We start from the raw sequence: 16,848 nt of genomic DNA, 5'->3' as shown, positions 1-16,848 counted from the left end.
GGGCAAAAATGGGGAGGGAGATGAGGGTGTGGGAACAAATGGGACATGTAATTAGTTAAAAATATAGGGGTGTCTCAAAGTTCTGTGGGAGCAATTTCTCCCACCAGCGCCTTACTAGCTCCGCCCCTGGGCTGTTAGCACTAGAAATAGAAAAAGTTTCTCAAGTATTATCGGTAACTCTACCAGAAAGGAAGATTTGGTATCGGTTAATGAATCATATTTCTCTCTTTTGCTCTTAATGTTAAATTCATATCTTTTTTTTTTTTCTATTTCAATCCAAGCTATTTGTGATTTTCTAATCTTACTCGTGCTGTTAAACTTGAATATTTTTTTTTTAATTGGATTATAATGGATATTTTCAAAACATGCTCATACTACATCAGCTGATTTTCTCTTTGATGTATTGTCTGTATTGTTGTTATTCCTACATTTATTTGAATTGAATGCATTTGTTTTTGTTAATTTTATCTTACCCAATCATTTTATACATCCATCTCAATATCTTCATCTCTACCACTCAATTGATTAACATAATGCTTCTTGATTATCCAAACTCACTACCATTTTATAAACCATACTATAAAATGGTAATAAGATAAGAGATAAATGCATTTTCAAAGAAAATATTTGCGAATAATTGTTTGCACCTAGCTAAATGTCAAAATGGATTGGATTTTAGTTTTTGGAGATGGGAATAATCGTAATAGAATACAATTAGGATTTCCTGGTCCTAGTAACAAAATCATTTCCAAGGGGTTAGGTCAAGAAGTGATTTCTCTTCGAAAACATCTCAGAAAAAAATGATTCCCACCAAAATTTATATGGAATTTGACCAAAGATTTTGAAGATTGAATTCTACTAAAATGGTTGTCAAACCGAACGGACTTTGGACTAGTTGAATCAACCATTATTAATATATGCGCATAAAATGCTTAAACATAATCTGGATTCTGGAGTAAAGAATTTAGCATGAAATAGGTGATTAAGGATGACCAAATGTACTAACTCTTCACTAACTCTCAGTTAAAGAAATACCACTTCTTACAGTTTGTTTCTTCAAATAAACAAAACAAACACTCTATTCAATTTTCAACAAACACATGGAATGAAAAAGAAATTAAAAAAAAAAAAAAAAAAAAAAAAAATCAAATTGAATTGCATTACAAGGTGGAAAATATTTTACACAAAATTGAGCATGCAAAGGGAGTAGCAAGATTACTCGAATAATTAGAGGGTATGTGACAGAGACGGCACTACCAGTTCTTCATTAGCAGGTTCAGCTTGCCTTGTTTGCTTGCTTGTTTGGTCAGAGATATGTGACAAAGACAATAAGAAAAATATTTGTGGGTCAAATAACTTTTTCCGCTCTTGGGTACACCCTTGACTTCCTCGGTGTAAAGCTTGAAATTCCATTTTGATATACATATATATGTATATATATATATTTTCTATTCATGAATCATGGGCACCTTGGACCATCAAAGTGATGCGCTTCACACTGTCAGACCGAAGGTTATCTCCTTTATACCCAATCTGCAAGTTGAGATCATATTTCAAATACCTTAAAAGCTCTGATAAAGAACACAACTGCAACAAAAGTTTGGTAAAAAATATTCAAAGAAAAAAGGAGAAAAAAAATTTTGGCAAAAAAAAAAACTAGAATAGGGGTCGATTTTAAAGAGATGGAGGACCTACCTCGTTTTGACTAATATCAGGGGAGAACCACCGTAATAGCACTCCAAGATGTACAACCGCAGGAATCAGTTTGAAAAGTAACGGGGTTGTCACCTGCATATTTTCTCACTAAGTGATCTGTGGCGGAAACAATATAAAAGATAATATGAATGATATGCAAATATCAACGAACGAGTGCATGCTTTTCTGCTCATGGGAGTGTTTCTCCAGTGCTGTTCCATAGATAATATTACCTACATATTGTCTTGTTAAGAAAACATAATATAACTATTTCACTACCATTAATAAGTAGGGATCTCTGCAAGCAAGCTCGACAAGCTTGAGGATTACTGCCACATCTGGGGCTTTTCTAGTCATTTCTAAATAATTTGGACCAGCACCACCTTGAACCTTAAGTCAGTCTAGAGACTGGCTACTGAGAACTTAAGGCGGCTTAAATCACCGAGAAATGAAATATTGGCATGGTAACGGTTCACCGCTTTTTTTTATGGGTAAGCTGGACTTTAACCCATGACCTCAGATTTGCTTTGCAACGGGTCAAACCAACTGAGCTATAAGTCTAAGCCCCACAGCTCACCCTTTATAAACATCAGATGGCATGGTCAGCAGTCCAGAATCTATGAATTGGTCACAGCAGATTTCTCACAGAAACAAATGAGATGATCCTAGAATACATTTCTTCCTAGAATCTTGCCCAAATCATCTTTGACACCTGAAAGAAATATTAGATTGTCCAAACTCCAAATTATCTTATAGATGGGTTTTGGGGGTTGGACGAACCCACAAACATGCCCATGATTGTGGATGGCCTATATTGCAATGGCTGACTTCCCAGGATTTGATATGCAGCAAAGATTCTATGAGTCCAATAACATGATTGCAGATGGGTTACTTACCAAACTTAGAGCTGTAGTGCCAAGAAGCAACAGGTATAGTCTACCCTGAAAAGAATAGGAAATTCTGTTATGTTCCATCAGGATAAACACCAGCAAAAGTAGATTGGATTCTCCAAACATTTCTCATTTGTTGAAGTTATGCACCTACACCTTTGCAAATCAAGGTGTCCATACATAACTAGTTATGAAACACACCATGGACAGTTGAGGTGATGCATTTTATCATTCAATCAGAAAGGAAAAGATTATTGACCGAAACTAACCTCAACAAGATGAAGATTAGAAGCACGACTGAGAAGAACGAAAGCAAATTCCCCAATTTGTGCCAGAGACATTCCAACCTACACATGTATGAAAACATAAGTTCCTTCAGTAAATGGAACACACACACATCCAACATTATAACAGTGTGAGAAATGGAGTAAAATCTTACAAGAAGTGAAGTCTTGTTGTTATAGCCAAATCCTTTAACAACCATGGTGATTACGATCGTTTTTATAATGATCACCAAAATAACAGCTGCTAGTAAAATATCCACATGGTTCCAAAGGAAATGAACATGGATCAACATTCCTATGCTAGCAAGGAAAAGAGCAGCAAAGAAGTTGCGTATCGGTTCAACCTACAAAAAAAAAAAAAATTTAAATGAGAATATAAGTCACGCCACTTTTATATGTAATGGTCAGGTTTTTTCAATATAAGCAATTAACCATCTGAATAATGCCAAGAACTAATTAGCTCTATTAATAAACTTGGATCTCACTTTGCCAACTGAAAATTGGAATAAAATTGAAATGTTCTTGAATCAACAGTAAAAATTTGATCCTGCAGTGAAACGTCCAGCATCATTCATAATAAAATTGGAATAAATTAATCAAATTGAAATTTATTAATAAATTGGATCTTTATTAATAAAATGGATCCATAATAGCGATGTTGGAATGCTCACAGTATCATGGATAGACATATGTAGAATGCAGGATGTATTGCCAATAGATAAGATAAGAAGCATGGGTTGGAAAATTCATATAAGTCTGCTCATTAAAAACGATTTTTTTTTACACAAATGGGTATAATTTTACATAAATATTATAGAACCACAGTGAATTTGTCATTTATAGAGATGGCATTACTTCCATCCTTTTCAAAATTTCCCCTCATAATTATGAAACATATAAGCAGTACTAGATCATTTAAGCTATTGCAAGCCTTGTCAGTATAACTTATCAGAAAAATAATCACAGAAATATCTTACTTGTTCTAGTGTATGTTGTGAAAGATCAGTTGTTGCTATCATCACTCCAGCAGCAAAGGAACCAAGTTCAAGGCTTAACCCCAACTTATCACTACACTGAAACGATAAAGAACATCCATTTTAGATGTTTGTGTCACACGACTAAAAGACCAAAATCTGAGAACTGTTACTTGACATGCTATCTAAAACGGCTTACAAATAGGTACTTCAAATTTCCATAAATGACATGCTTTAAAATTTTGAGCCATTTCGAACTTTTTTGGTGGAACATTCCGGTCATGGCTGAAACTAGCACGAAACATAGGTTCTGAAACATTAAATGTTTCAAGATGTTTCAGATTGTGCTGAAATGTCTCAGAAGTCAGAATGTTTCAGCCAGGATCATGTCATTGACTCACGAAAAAGGACTTGTAAAGAAACATGAATTCCTGACAGTGTAGATGTTATATCCAACAGTCAAGATTTATCTAAGGGATAAGTGATGGATCCTCTGAAAAAGTGTTTTATCCAGACAGTTGGATTTCATGTTAAAAGTAATAAGTTTGGGGGACCAACTCAAAACCAATTGGCAATGAGTGGAGAGGCCCAGGAGCTTATACAAAGAGAGACAAGGCAATGAGTGTCCAATGTGGGACTAAACTCAACACGCCCCGCATGTGTGGGTCCGACTGGGCCAAAGCACGTGGAGATATGAACTGGGTGATGTGGAGGAGAGAAAGGCCCGCTCTGATACCAAGGTAAGTTTGGGGTTCCAACTCAGAACCAATTGGCAATGAATGGAGAGGTCTAGGAGCTTATGAGGAGAGAGACAAGGCATGTGGGACTAAACTCAACAGAAAGCGGTCAGGATTTCACCTTTCTTTAAGAGTTTAGAGATCCCGACCCATTAAAAATGTTTTTCCTTTTTCACCAGACAGAAAAACAGTCCCTTTACAAGTTTGGCAGATGGTCATTCATCTTCAGATACGCCATTATTAAATCGACATCTGTTTGTCTATCATGCAGAAATACAACCTTTCTGGATTTTTTATACAAACAAAAGAGATGCATGTGCAATGATTATCCATACATAATCAATATGAAACAAAATCGAGTATGTTAAAGCAAAAGTAAGAATGGAATAGCAATCTAAGTGCGGGAGGAAGTGACACAAACCCATGCAACAACTAAACAAAATGCCACTGATGCCAATTGATAAAGTTCATTGCTCTGCACAGATAAGATGCTAGTCAACAAATCATGCTAAAACATAATGTTCAACAGCTAAGCGCAACTACACGGTAAAGATTATATTGAAAAATCATACATATGTGATTGTATCATTTACCAAAGTAACCCATACCTGTGATGATAGGCTTATCATCAGCTTAAGAAACCAAGGTACGCAAGTACGGGATAATATCCACAAAATGGCCAGAAATGCAATCAACGTTACCAACCTGGTTGAAAGAAAAATCAGTTGGTGCAAATAAAATCATTATTTTGATATAACATGATGCTAGTAACAAAACTATGTCAAGTATGGAATCATTATCCACTTTCGAACACTGAAAATATATTGAAAGTAATAAATCAATCCACCCACAAATGTGTCGATGCATCAACCTAATGCTTTAGACCATACAATACAATACTTCATTGAATGAGAGAATTATCATGTGATTTGCAATTTAGGATCTGAAATCCACTGCCAATGTGTAGTCAAAAGTTGTTTCCCACTGCTACAATGATTGATATTGTTAACCATTAGATCTGAAGTTCAAGTACCCAGCTTATGAATCTGGACAACTTGTGTATGAGTCTTCTTTCAGTGTGGAAATTACAGAGGATACACACAAGAAACCAACCCCAGGAAGAATGTCAAGATCATAGAATCCAGTTCTCTGTAAATGATTATAAAACAACTTAATGAAACACCAGCGAAAATGCAAACCATCCCTTCAATTGCAATTTGCAACCAACCATATCTACAAATGCCATGACTTCCAGTTCAAGTTGGTATTCAATAAAAATAGTTCTTGCCAAGATCTTTATAATGATACATTATTAAATATCTTAGTTAACTGTAAAATTGTTATGTAAACTAATATGAAGATTTCCTATACTGCCTTTAGAAACTTGCTTTTTTTTACATCCAACAAAGATGTATCAAAAAGTAATATAGGCACTTTATCTATCCATTTACCTTTTTAATAAATTCAAAATTAATTTTATTCAGATACTCTTATTTTTTCAGAAGAAATCCATTAGTCATAAAAAAGCAATGGCAAATGTGTTCCCACCTAGGGCACAATAATAGAATCAATTGCATAAAGCATGGTGGCATTACATGTTAGGTGAATTAGGGGCACGGTTTTTTCTATTAACTTTTATCAGCATTTCTTCTATCAATGTTGAAAAGAAAAAAATAATTAAACGAAAAATGGGGAAATTCAATAGGTTCTTCACTCACGACTTAGTCATGGATATTACTCCTTGAAGAATACCAGAATTGCCACCAAGAACTGGAAGCAGTGCAAACAGCAAACCTACAGCACAATCCTGAAAGACAAAGAGAACTCAGAACTTGAGCAATTTTGTGCAGACATGATTTACAAAAAGAGAGAAAAAAAGGAATATATCCAATTATCAAAAAATTATATATTTTTAGTCTGTCCAGAATATTTTTGAATGCTAGTAGAAAGTAATATTGCGACTTCTAATTAAAGCCCATGTTCAAAAAACTAAGTGGAGAAGGATATCCATACCTGGAGAATAAGGGTTCCAACTGTGACTTGGCCGTGAAGGGCATTAATACTATTTCTTTCCATTAAAAACTTCAAAACCTGTGGTGGAAGCAAGATGAATCAGTTGTTCCATTGCTTAAATATTGCATTTCCATGTTGCAATCATAAAAATCCACAAGCCATCAACCATTAGATACTGATTATACCACCAAAAATAAGTTCATAAGACACTTTACATTTAGAGCATAACAGGGCAAGCCAATATTGGTGACAACTACAGCAACCATGGTTCAAAAGATCATTCTGTCAAGAATTGTCTCGGCTGACTCATCCAGTTTCTTAGGTTTAGGTTTCAGGTTTTTTTTGACAAGCTCAGATACAAAGTTCATCTCATCATTGTCTATGTTTGTGTGATACTGCCACGGTCAGTACATCTCAGTTTCTAAACTTACCAAAACCAAGATATTAGACCTTGAAAGTAAGTGCTATTGTATCCTAAAAGTAGTCAACAGGTTTAAAAATCATATCCAAGACCCTAGCTTTGGAAGTGAAGGAAGTTGTGGGTTTGCACCAACCTCATGGTACTTCTGTGGATAATTCTCGCATAGTGCTAATTGCTCACAAAGGTATCAATTTTTTTTTCAAACAAGCAACTGTATCTATTCCAAAGCCACATCAGAGGTTACAGGATGGTTTGTAAGAAAAACATGAAGAAAGAATATGACTCTGTCAATCAGAATCCTAGATTCTATCTTGACTAACTTTGGTTCTAGATGAAGCAGATACATGTCTAAGTTTCTTTTGCATCGTTTTCATTCTTATCAAAGGTTCTCCAGCAGTGTCCTTCAGGAATTTGAGAGGCCTAAGATAAGGTAACCCTTCGTCATAGTGGTGGCAAAAGCTCTGATAAAGTTGATGAAAGCCATTGAAGGGGTTGTGGTAGAAGGTTTTCAAACAGGGGAGGAGAAAAGTCCTTCCATCCCACCCATATTTAGCTCACAGCCGGTTTTTTCTTCTTTGGGTGGTGGGGTGGGGAGTTCTAATTCTCAATTGAGACATAAAATGTCACATGTGTTAATGTTTTGAGGCATTTGAAATGGCATTTTCAATATTTGGGTCAAGTTTAGAAGTAATATCCACTTCAATGTTAGAGGACGTGACATTTTGTTTTGGGGAATTTGTGGTTGTTGAGGATTCTCTCTTGAAAATGGCTTTCCAAAAAGATTCTTGTTTCAAATAACAAGGGAGGAGCCATCAAAGATTTCCTGCAGGGGGGGTGGGGGGGACGGGGTTCTAAGGTGGCATTTCTCATGTAGACATCTTGCTTGGACAAAATATTGACCATCAAGTACCTCATTTCTAGAAGAAGATAATTATTGATTATTGCGACATTGGGGAAGAATAGGGAGACCATGAACCATTTTCTCCTTCATTGTAATCTAGACAGAGGTGTGTGGTGTTATTTCTTCTAACTCTTTGACATTTGTTTGGCTATGCCCAAGAGCATGTTGGATGCTTTTAGTAGTTGGATATTGTATGCAATGTTTTTGTTCCCTTTTTTTTCCTTCTGTAGCCAGATCATTTCGTATATGCTCCCATTTGCGATTTGCTGTGTTTTATGGAAAGAAAGGAAGAACTATATATTTGAAGAATTAGAGGAAGTTGTTGAGAAGATCATCTTGAAGATCAAGGCATTACTTTTCGTTGGTCATTGATTGTAAAGGTTTGTAAGGAACTCTTCTTTGAGGATTTCATTTTCTGGTGTGATTCAATTGTTTCGGGATTCACCTAGTTTCTCTAATTTTTGTGTAGCCTACGGAGGGGGCTTCCCATCCTATAGGTTGTATTTTACAACTTAGTTGTTTCAAGTGTAGGGAAACTAGACATGTTCACTAGGTCACAAGACGGGCATTTTATTTAACAAGTATTTAAAACTGCAAATGAATAAATAAACTCTAACGAAGGATCAGGGAGCTACCACAGCTGTAGAAGACATCGACAAGAATGCACCAACAAATACCCCCTCTGAAGGTTTACCACCGCATAACTGAAAAAACATGCAGTTTCAAATATCAGAAGTGCAGCCAAGTGAATGGAATCAGAAAATACAACATATTTTCTTCAAATTTCATACATCCAAAATAATTTTCCTACTCAAAATTTGGATATAATGTTGTAATTTCCAGGTCTTAAATCATTGAAAATAAGGACCTGATAACCAATGTAGAACATAAAAATTTGGTTTTAAAAAAAAAACCATTCAAATTGAAGCCATATAGAATGTTGCACTATGGCTATAAGAATAGGATAACAATAGGGGCAAGGGCTTATGAGGGCATAAAGAATGATTCAATTCCATGATACTCAATAGATACCTCATGAACATCATTTTGTAGAAAAGATGCAAGGGGAACATCAGATATCATGACATTTACAGGAAGTAGGATATTTCTGAAGAGAAAAGAAGAAAATGGAGATGAAAATCTGGCTAAATGATGGTACCGCATGTGTATTAATTAGCATGAGCATGAGAATATACATCGATACTAATTTTAACAGAATGACTAATTCAGCATTCAAATTTAATATAAATTAAACAACCAACAATTATTTGCATTTATAATGGGTAGAAGTCCACAGGAGGCAAGTCTTGCTATTCTTAAAAAAAAGAAGCATAAAAACCAGAATGTAAAGTCACTGCAATTTTTTTTTAGTATAAACAGTTAATTGTCCACCCTAAATGCTACATAGAATTAATAGACATACCGAGGCTGTTATTCCACATACGCACATAAATAGGAAAATTTGGAGTAAGCCTCCTAGAATAGCAACAGCTCGAACAACTCGAAGCTGCAAATGTGATGGGAAGACCTCTAAATTAAAAAAATGTAAATACAATTGAGAAATTTTGAAATTAGAAAGTAGACCATGCATGAGTGGGACCACAAGCCAACCTTTGTTGCAGAGAACTCCAAACCCAAAGCGAAAAGAAGAAAAATAACACCGAATTGGGCAACTGTTTCAACCTACATGCACAAATATCAATAAGAAAATCGACAGTAACATACTTATGCAGATGTAAAAATGATATATTGGAATGAGGTATGAAATCTTATTCAGAAAGTCTGCCCTCACAATACGAAAAAGATGACACTTATACATGACCATATAGAGCAGAAAAGAGCTTTTCAATGGAAAAATTCGGATGATCTAAGGTCTCCAAAATGAAGAAAAGAAGGAGGAGAGAATATCGTTGGGAATTGAGTCCCATGATCCTGCTCTTCTAGTTATATTAATTAATTGTAATTTGATAATAATGACCTTACAAACTATAAAGCCAAAAAGTAAATAAAAACAAGTATTTTATATTAAAACATATTAATAAAGGTGCATGTGGTCGGGATGATTAACCACAGCAGCAAGAAGAACAACAACAGCCCAAAGTTGGTGCATATATGTCTATCCTGCCCAACTTGCTAAGAACACTTGTCACATGATTCTTGCTAACTCCCTTAGTCAACATGTCCTCTAATTGTTATTTTGTTTTCACAGAAGGAAAACAAATTTGACTGCTCTTGAGCTTTTCTTTGATAAAATGATGATCAACCTAAATATGCTTCGTTCTATCAAGTTGAACTAGGTTGTGGACAACATAGACTGCAGCCTTGTTGTCATACAGGTTCATTGGATACCTTTATCCCCAACTCACATGATAAGGTCTTGAGCCACAATAATTCACATGGCACATGTGCCATAAATCTGTTGATAGAGGACTGTGAAAACTAACCTAATATGGCAATCCTGAGATCAAGGATGGTATGATTCATTAATAAGAAAAGGATTTCCTCAGCAACGTGTAGTTAATGAGCATTGATCCACAAAATTTATAAGTATTTTAATAACGCATGAGTTAAAGCTTTATCAGAATTAAAGCAACGCACTTGCACCATTTCACTAACAAAACTCAAGCCTCCTGGTCCAATAACAGATCCTGCTAGCAAATATCCAGTGATAACCTGCAAGAATTTCAAATGGGAAATAACAACTCCTTTTAAGGGATGACATGGTGGTATTCAAACAGAAGGTAACAGATCAGGTTTTAAACCAAAAAAAAAAAAAAAGGAAAGAAAGAAATAAAGAAGAGAGGGGGGAGTGGGGGTTGGAAATCCTTGGCATGTGCATAAACATAAACTTCAATAAAATGTGCACTAATTGCATTCATCATGAACAGTAATTATGTTCAGACCGGTTGTCCAGCACAAGCAAATGCGATGCCACCACAAGTTGCGGACACAATAACAACTACCAGATCTGAGATCAACCTGAAAAGAGAGTAATTTGTAAAGGCTGAAAGGGCAGAAAGTTAACTTACTCTTGAGAATAATTAAAATTAACAACTTAGTTTACCTTAAGTCCAGCTGTAGGACGGGATATTTTGATCTTGTATTAGATATGATAAAGACATTATCCTGAAAATAGAGATTCCAACATCAAAATCCATCCCTTAAGGTGGTCAGCATTAAAGAAAACGAATAAATAACAAAAAGAAGGGTCACACCTTTCTATCTATTAATGTTGGGGTGTCCTCTGCTCGATTCTCGTTATCCAAATTGAAAACATCATGCAGTTGAAATGACCTAACACAAAGCCACCAAGATGTGAGACAAACTCAAATTTCAGATAGTATGGCTTCTAGCAGTAACGATAAAACTATTTCCACGGAAGAGCAAAAGTGAATATCAATTAAGTGTCCACGTGATAGGAGCAAATACTTGTCCTTAGTGTCATTCTTCTTGCTCTTAACTCTAGCTACAGTTTCCAGAACTGCCTGATGAACAAAAAAACAGAAAGAAGGAACACTTAGCAAAAGAATCAAACCAAAAAGTGCATTAGAGCATGCAACAAATAAGAGAAGACCGAATTTAGCATTGCATTTGCCTCTCTTACAAAATAAAACAACCTTAAAATGCACAACTATTTCAAATCGCAAACCACCTCAACTAAGAATTAGCTGACGTAATATACAAATGGCAAGTATGAATGGGAAGAAACTAGGCAGCTAAATGAACCTCAGCAAATTCTCTCAGAAGTCAGAATGGATTTTCTCTAAAAGGGAGAATCAGCCTTGGGTGAACGATAAATCCTGCAAATACAATGACAACTTTACAAGCACCTACTAATAAATACTAAAGTCTGGTACTTAACAGTGTGTGAATAATACCTCTAGAAGAACAATGGCATAACAAAGAACAAAATATAACATACAAGCAAGAGTTACAGAATTTTTTTTAAAAAAAAGCTTCTAACTGTACACCTACCGATGAATTCAGAAGCACTAGAAAATACTGGGTAAAACCAAATCAAAGAAAGAAAAAAAAAACAAGCAAACGTAATGTTGAAACCATATAAGAGAAAAATTAATCAAGTATTAATTTCAACCTGCACCAAAGCACTCTACAATGGTCGATGGTGTTATTTTTTGGGTAAAGAGCTCAATTCCCCATTTCCATCTTTTGAAAGGTTTGCTTCTCAAACCCTTAAAAGTACTCTACCAAAATTTCCTATTTATTCCTTATTTTTTATCCTCAATTTCCATGTTAGTAGCCAAATGGTTAGAAAGTTCTTTTGGGATGAAGGTGACAATATCAAAAAAATCCATCTTGTTATTCATAAAAAAATATATATATATCCATCTTGTGGAGTGGAATAGGATTTCTGTTCCTATATCAACACGATGGTTAGGCTTGAAGCATTTAAAGATACATACACCGCTCTTCTAGGTTACTAGTTGTGGAGATAGGGGGAAGAAGGAAAGCATATGGAGGAGGGATATTGATAGAAATTTGGTTCAGATGGTAACATGAGGTTTCCAAAGAACCCTAGTGCTCATATTGGGCTGGGAGATTGAAAAGGCATAGCAAAGCATATCAATTATTCAGAAATAGAGTCTGGTATAGAGCAACCATAGGCACAACATTAGATTTTTGGGAGGATATGTGATGTGACGAATCTTTTTAAAGTCTTGACTTTCAATTGATATATGTTCTTTATAACCTTAAAAGTGTCAACATAGGCCAATGTATGTGAGGCTTCCGCCTTATAGTGAAACTCATTAAAAATGTCCTAAGGAGCAAGGAAGAAACATAAAAGCAGCTGAGGCTCATGTCCCAAAACAAAAGAGGCACCCAAAAGGCATACACCTTAGTGTGAGGCATACAGCTCACATGAATTTTCTATTAATTTCTTTTATATATATATATATATATATATTAACTGTATTTTCTATTTCTTCCTCAATCTTCTCCTTATTCTTTTTTCTCTTCTTCTATTTCTTTGTTGCTGTTGGCATAAAATATGATCAAAGCGTTTATAAATAAATTCAAATGCATAATACTAATACATGTTGTAGACTTAGTATTAATGTATTATGTAGAGGAAGTTATTGAAAAAAAAAGTGTTTAGCTATATTTTGCAATAAAAATATAATCTAATTTACAGTAAAAAAAAAGAATCAGTTATTTAAACATAAAAAGGTATTTCTTGATGAAAAATAAAATAGTAATATTTTGTAAAGCCATATGGTTTCCCATTTACAGTTTGCTAACAATCCCATCGATATGCATGTATTTGCACATATTTGAAAATCGTACAAAAGATCCATTCAATTTTCTCCCAATAGGTATGTGATTGATCACATGTAATTTTGATCTTATTGGATGAGACTTGTGATGATTTTTTTTGCGTATATTTACATTGATGATTGATCCATTGACCTAAGAATCATATGAGATTCTATGTGTTTTAATCATGCTCCTTTAATTTGTCAAAAGCTTGATGTTTTAATTGGCCAATATACTTGGCATTTTGGAAATCCAGCTGGACTCATGAGAGGGTCAAGATGATGTCAATTTTGGATTCTATCGTATCTCGAACTCCATATTTCCATGTTTTGAATAGAAAATTTTGAATTATTGATCAAATGATTTTTTTGATTGAATGCTTTTTGAACTATTGTACATATTTATATTATATTTTTTTTAAAGTTTCAAAAAAAAATTTGTATCATCTGCTAATAGATTGATTGGAGATAGTAATAATGATCATGATGATCTAGCATTTTTAATAAGACACTTGAGCGATATTGAAGGATAACAACATGATACATGTGTAGGTTGATTAGTTTTTACAGTGTACTGCGTATCAGTTTTTTGGTAAAGTAAGGTGGTGCAATGATGCTTGCATTATAGTACTGAGTATAGACATACCCTCAATCTATGGAGATTCCACCCAGAGTACTCATTATCCAATGTAGGAGTTTTCACACAAGAAGAAAAAGGAAAAAGAAATTGAATTGTTTTGAAAATGTACATTACGTACTTGATATCTCATTGAGCTTATAAAGAGGGAAAAAATCAACATGCATGTTCCTAAAACAAATTGAATGTTTATTTTTCCATTTGCACAAATTCACATGCATGCATTTTCCTATTAATAAATGACAAATCATATATTTTTTTGTCATGTGCATGTATGAATATGAGAGACTTGAATTTTTGTTCATTAATATGAAGATATGTTTTCTCAATTTAATATGCATGCATGCGCATGAGAGACTTCTCTCATTAATTTAGGCAACTTAAAGTTTTTTATTTCATTAATATGGGGGTCTCTTTTCTCATTGAAGAAGAAGCTTGGAAAATCTTTGCCATAAATGTAAAATCGATTCTCTTCATGCATTCTTTAGTGTGAAGAGTTTCCTTTGTTAAACTTAATAACTTGTTGACTTATCATTAATGCAAGACCACCTTATTCATTACATTTTCATTGTAAATATGGAGGCCTCCCTCGTTGAAACAACAACAACTTCCCTACAATCACTTGTTTTTCTGTTGAGTACACCAATAAATGTTTAGTGCATTAAACAAGGGATGAAGATCCAAGAGTCCGGTATTACGAAAGCAATTGCGATTGTCATACCATTCTTCGTCATCTTCAAGAAATTGATTATCGGAAGAGATAATCTAAATGTATATTTAATTTCATTTTATCATATTAATTCATATATGTAGATTTAGAATTTTCGATTTGATCCACGCCGCCAACACTGAATGATGTACCCCACGGTTGATTATGATGATTTGATGATAGATCCTTTTGTAACTAAATGTTATCTAGAACTATTCAAACAAAAAACTAAGCATAATCAGACGAAGTGTTCTCTCCGTCAAGAAGCTAGTGTTAAAGCTATATTTCTCTAGGAGCCATTCCTAAAAATAGTTTCTTATACCTCTCCCTTATCAACAATTTCACATTGGTTTCTAGCATCACGATAATTATAGTTGCAACTTTAGCAATGTATTTTTTTTTCTCCATCTAGCAAATATGATCTGAAGGGTGCAATGCGCAAAGTAAATGTGGACAATGATCAATTATGGATAAAAGATCACAATCAACTAACCAGGGTAGCCAAAAACATATGCCATTACTCTCACGTCATCCATAAAAAGCAATAACAAGACACAAAGTGCCGATCACTAACCTGTTGATCAGCGACACTATTGTTGAAGCTGCCTGGATCAGTTTCTGCCAAACAAAAACAGACAATTCAGTGGGCCACCAGCGTGTATAACTCCCAATTACTTTTCCACGGAAGAATTTTGAAAATTCGAGAACATCAAGGGAGCTTTAACGCTAGAGTTGGAGTATTTAAGTGAAAAAATTGGTTCTCTCCTAATTATTTCATTTATTCGAAAAAAATAAGTAATGTACATTTTGTGGAAAATCATACATAGAGATAAAAGACCTAGAATTGAAGATCAGATATAGAGACAACAAGAACTATAATTGGCTGGGATACAGAAACAGGGCTATTACTATGAAATCTTTAGAGAAGATTAGATTACCAGAATTATCAAAATCAAACTGAATAAAATAAATTCTACTGTTCTTTTGGGGAAAAAAAAAACTTTAAATCTAGACGAAGTCACTCCCACATTCACTCTGAAACGTCAACTTCAAAATCACAGCTCCTCCTCTGAAGAGATCAAATCAACACTGATTCTTAGAAGTAAAGTTCTACTTAAAAACCCTAGATCATAGTTGCAAATCAAATGCAATCTAAACAAGAAAAAAAACAAGAGGAACACTAAAGCAGAAACCACGAGATCAGATCTACAAACCTCCTGATTGCTCATTTTCAGGAAATTCCTTCTCTAAAGCCCGATCGATCATGTCCGCGAAGCTATCCTCTCTCGATCTCGAACCGGACGATCCAGACTCAGTGACATTGCTATCCGTGGATCCATTGGACTCAGTCGCAAAGACAGAGAGCGAGAGAGAAGCGACGCAGAGAAGAACAGAGATGCAGAATACGAGGAGAAACACGGAGGAAGAAGAACTCATTGCAGAGGGGAGAGGAAAGAATGGTGGAGGGTGCGTAGAATACTCCCGAGTGGTGCAGGTTAAGAGCGTGACAGCGTGGAGAGAAGAAGGGTGTTGGAGGGTCGTTGTAGAGAGATTTTGTCACTTTGTCCTCGCGCGTGTGGAGTCCGAATTTGGTGCGAACTCTTCACATCAATGTTATCCGAAGGCCATGAAAACACCAACACGTGAAATCTAACCTTTCGCATCGATGTTTGCAGGGCGGGTTGCTTGAGATGGAAAAAAACACTTAATCCCGACCATATAAAATTATAAACATAAAATCCAATGATTTGGATTTATCCTCGATATATCTTTGAGATTTATGTTATTTTTATACATATAATAAATTCCTATCATTGGAATTTGTGTTTACATGGTTGAGATCATGTGTTTTCTCATAAGTCGTTAGAACTCCACTCATATATATATATAGGGAGCGGTTCGACAGTCCTAAAATTTGTCAAACATCTTGCTAAATATTTTATTTTTTGTAAATCACTTTTAATGGGATTAGAAGTTTTGGAATAGGCTGATTTTTTGTGAGGACGATCTCTACGATGAAGAAATCATCATCACCAAAAATCAGTTCATTTTGAAACTTCTAACCCTAATTTACAAGTTGAAGAATCATGGACCATCTAATTTTTGTAAATCACTTCTGATGGGGTTAGAAGTTTTGGAATGAGCTGGTTTTTGGTGAGGATGATCTCCTCATCATAGAGATCATTCTCACAAAAAATCAGCTCATTCCAAAGCTTCTAACCCATGTTTTAAAAAATGTTTGCAAACTTTAAGACTGCTAAACCCCCCCCCCCCCCTATATATATATATATATATATATTGTATTTATCAT

At 34.8% G+C, this 16,848-nt stretch overlaps 1 protein-coding gene across 2 annotated transcripts; it reads right to left on the bottom strand.

Moving 5' to 3' along the window:
* Window positions 1-989: 989 nt before the first annotated feature.
* Window positions 990-16,138, bottom strand: KEA4 (K+ efflux antiporter 4). Of its 2 annotated transcripts, XM_086457032.1 has the most exons (20): window positions 15,752-16,135; window positions 15,112-15,155; window positions 11,345-11,400; window positions 11,131-11,209; window positions 10,980-11,041; window positions 10,819-10,894; window positions 10,514-10,588; window positions 9,527-9,598; window positions 9,339-9,422; window positions 8,551-8,619; window positions 6,594-6,671; window positions 6,299-6,387; window positions 5,189-5,285; window positions 5,002-5,055; window positions 3,847-3,942; window positions 3,025-3,213; window positions 2,855-2,932; window positions 2,592-2,636; window positions 1,696-1,788; window positions 990-1,533 (listed from the first exon to the last, which is right to left on the bottom strand). In XM_086457032.1, the coding sequence occupies exons 1-20, from the start codon at window positions 15,972-15,974 to the stop codon at window positions 1,453-1,455; spliced, it is 1,740 nt and encodes a 579-aa protein (XP_086313158.1). In that variant the 5' UTR covers window positions 15,975-16,135; the 3' UTR covers window positions 990-1,452. The 2 variants fall into 2 exon arrangements, with proteins under 2 accessions (XP_086313158.1, XP_086313162.1); XM_086457036.1 differs by lacking the exon at window positions 5,002-5,055 and having other exon boundaries at window positions 15,752-16,138.
* Window positions 16,139-16,848: the final 710 nt, after the last annotated feature.

This window comes from Akebia trifoliata, chromosome 1 (assembly GCF_017979445.1).
Source record: "Akebia trifoliata isolate Shusen 1 chromosome 1, ASM1797944v1, whole genome shotgun sequence".
Lineage (NCBI taxonomy): Eukaryota > Viridiplantae > Streptophyta > Magnoliopsida > Ranunculales > Lardizabalaceae > Akebia > Akebia trifoliata.
This window is presented reverse-complemented; position numbering and strand designations above follow the sequence as displayed.

Excerpts from the sequence above, each read along its gene's own strand:
- KEA4 (XM_086457032.1), bottom strand. The coding sequence starts at position 15,974 with ATGAGTTCTTCTTCCTCCGTGTTTCTCCTCGTATTCTGCATCTCTGTT. Across the intron at positions 10,589-10,818 it reads TTGCTTGTGCTGGACAACCG|GTTATCACTGGATATTTGCT; the intron begins GTCTGAACATAA and ends AAATTCTTGCAG. Across the intron at positions 8,620-9,338 it reads TATGTGGAATAACAGCCTCG|TTATGCGGTGGTAAACCTTC; the intron begins GTATGTCTATTA and ends ATGTTTTTTCAG.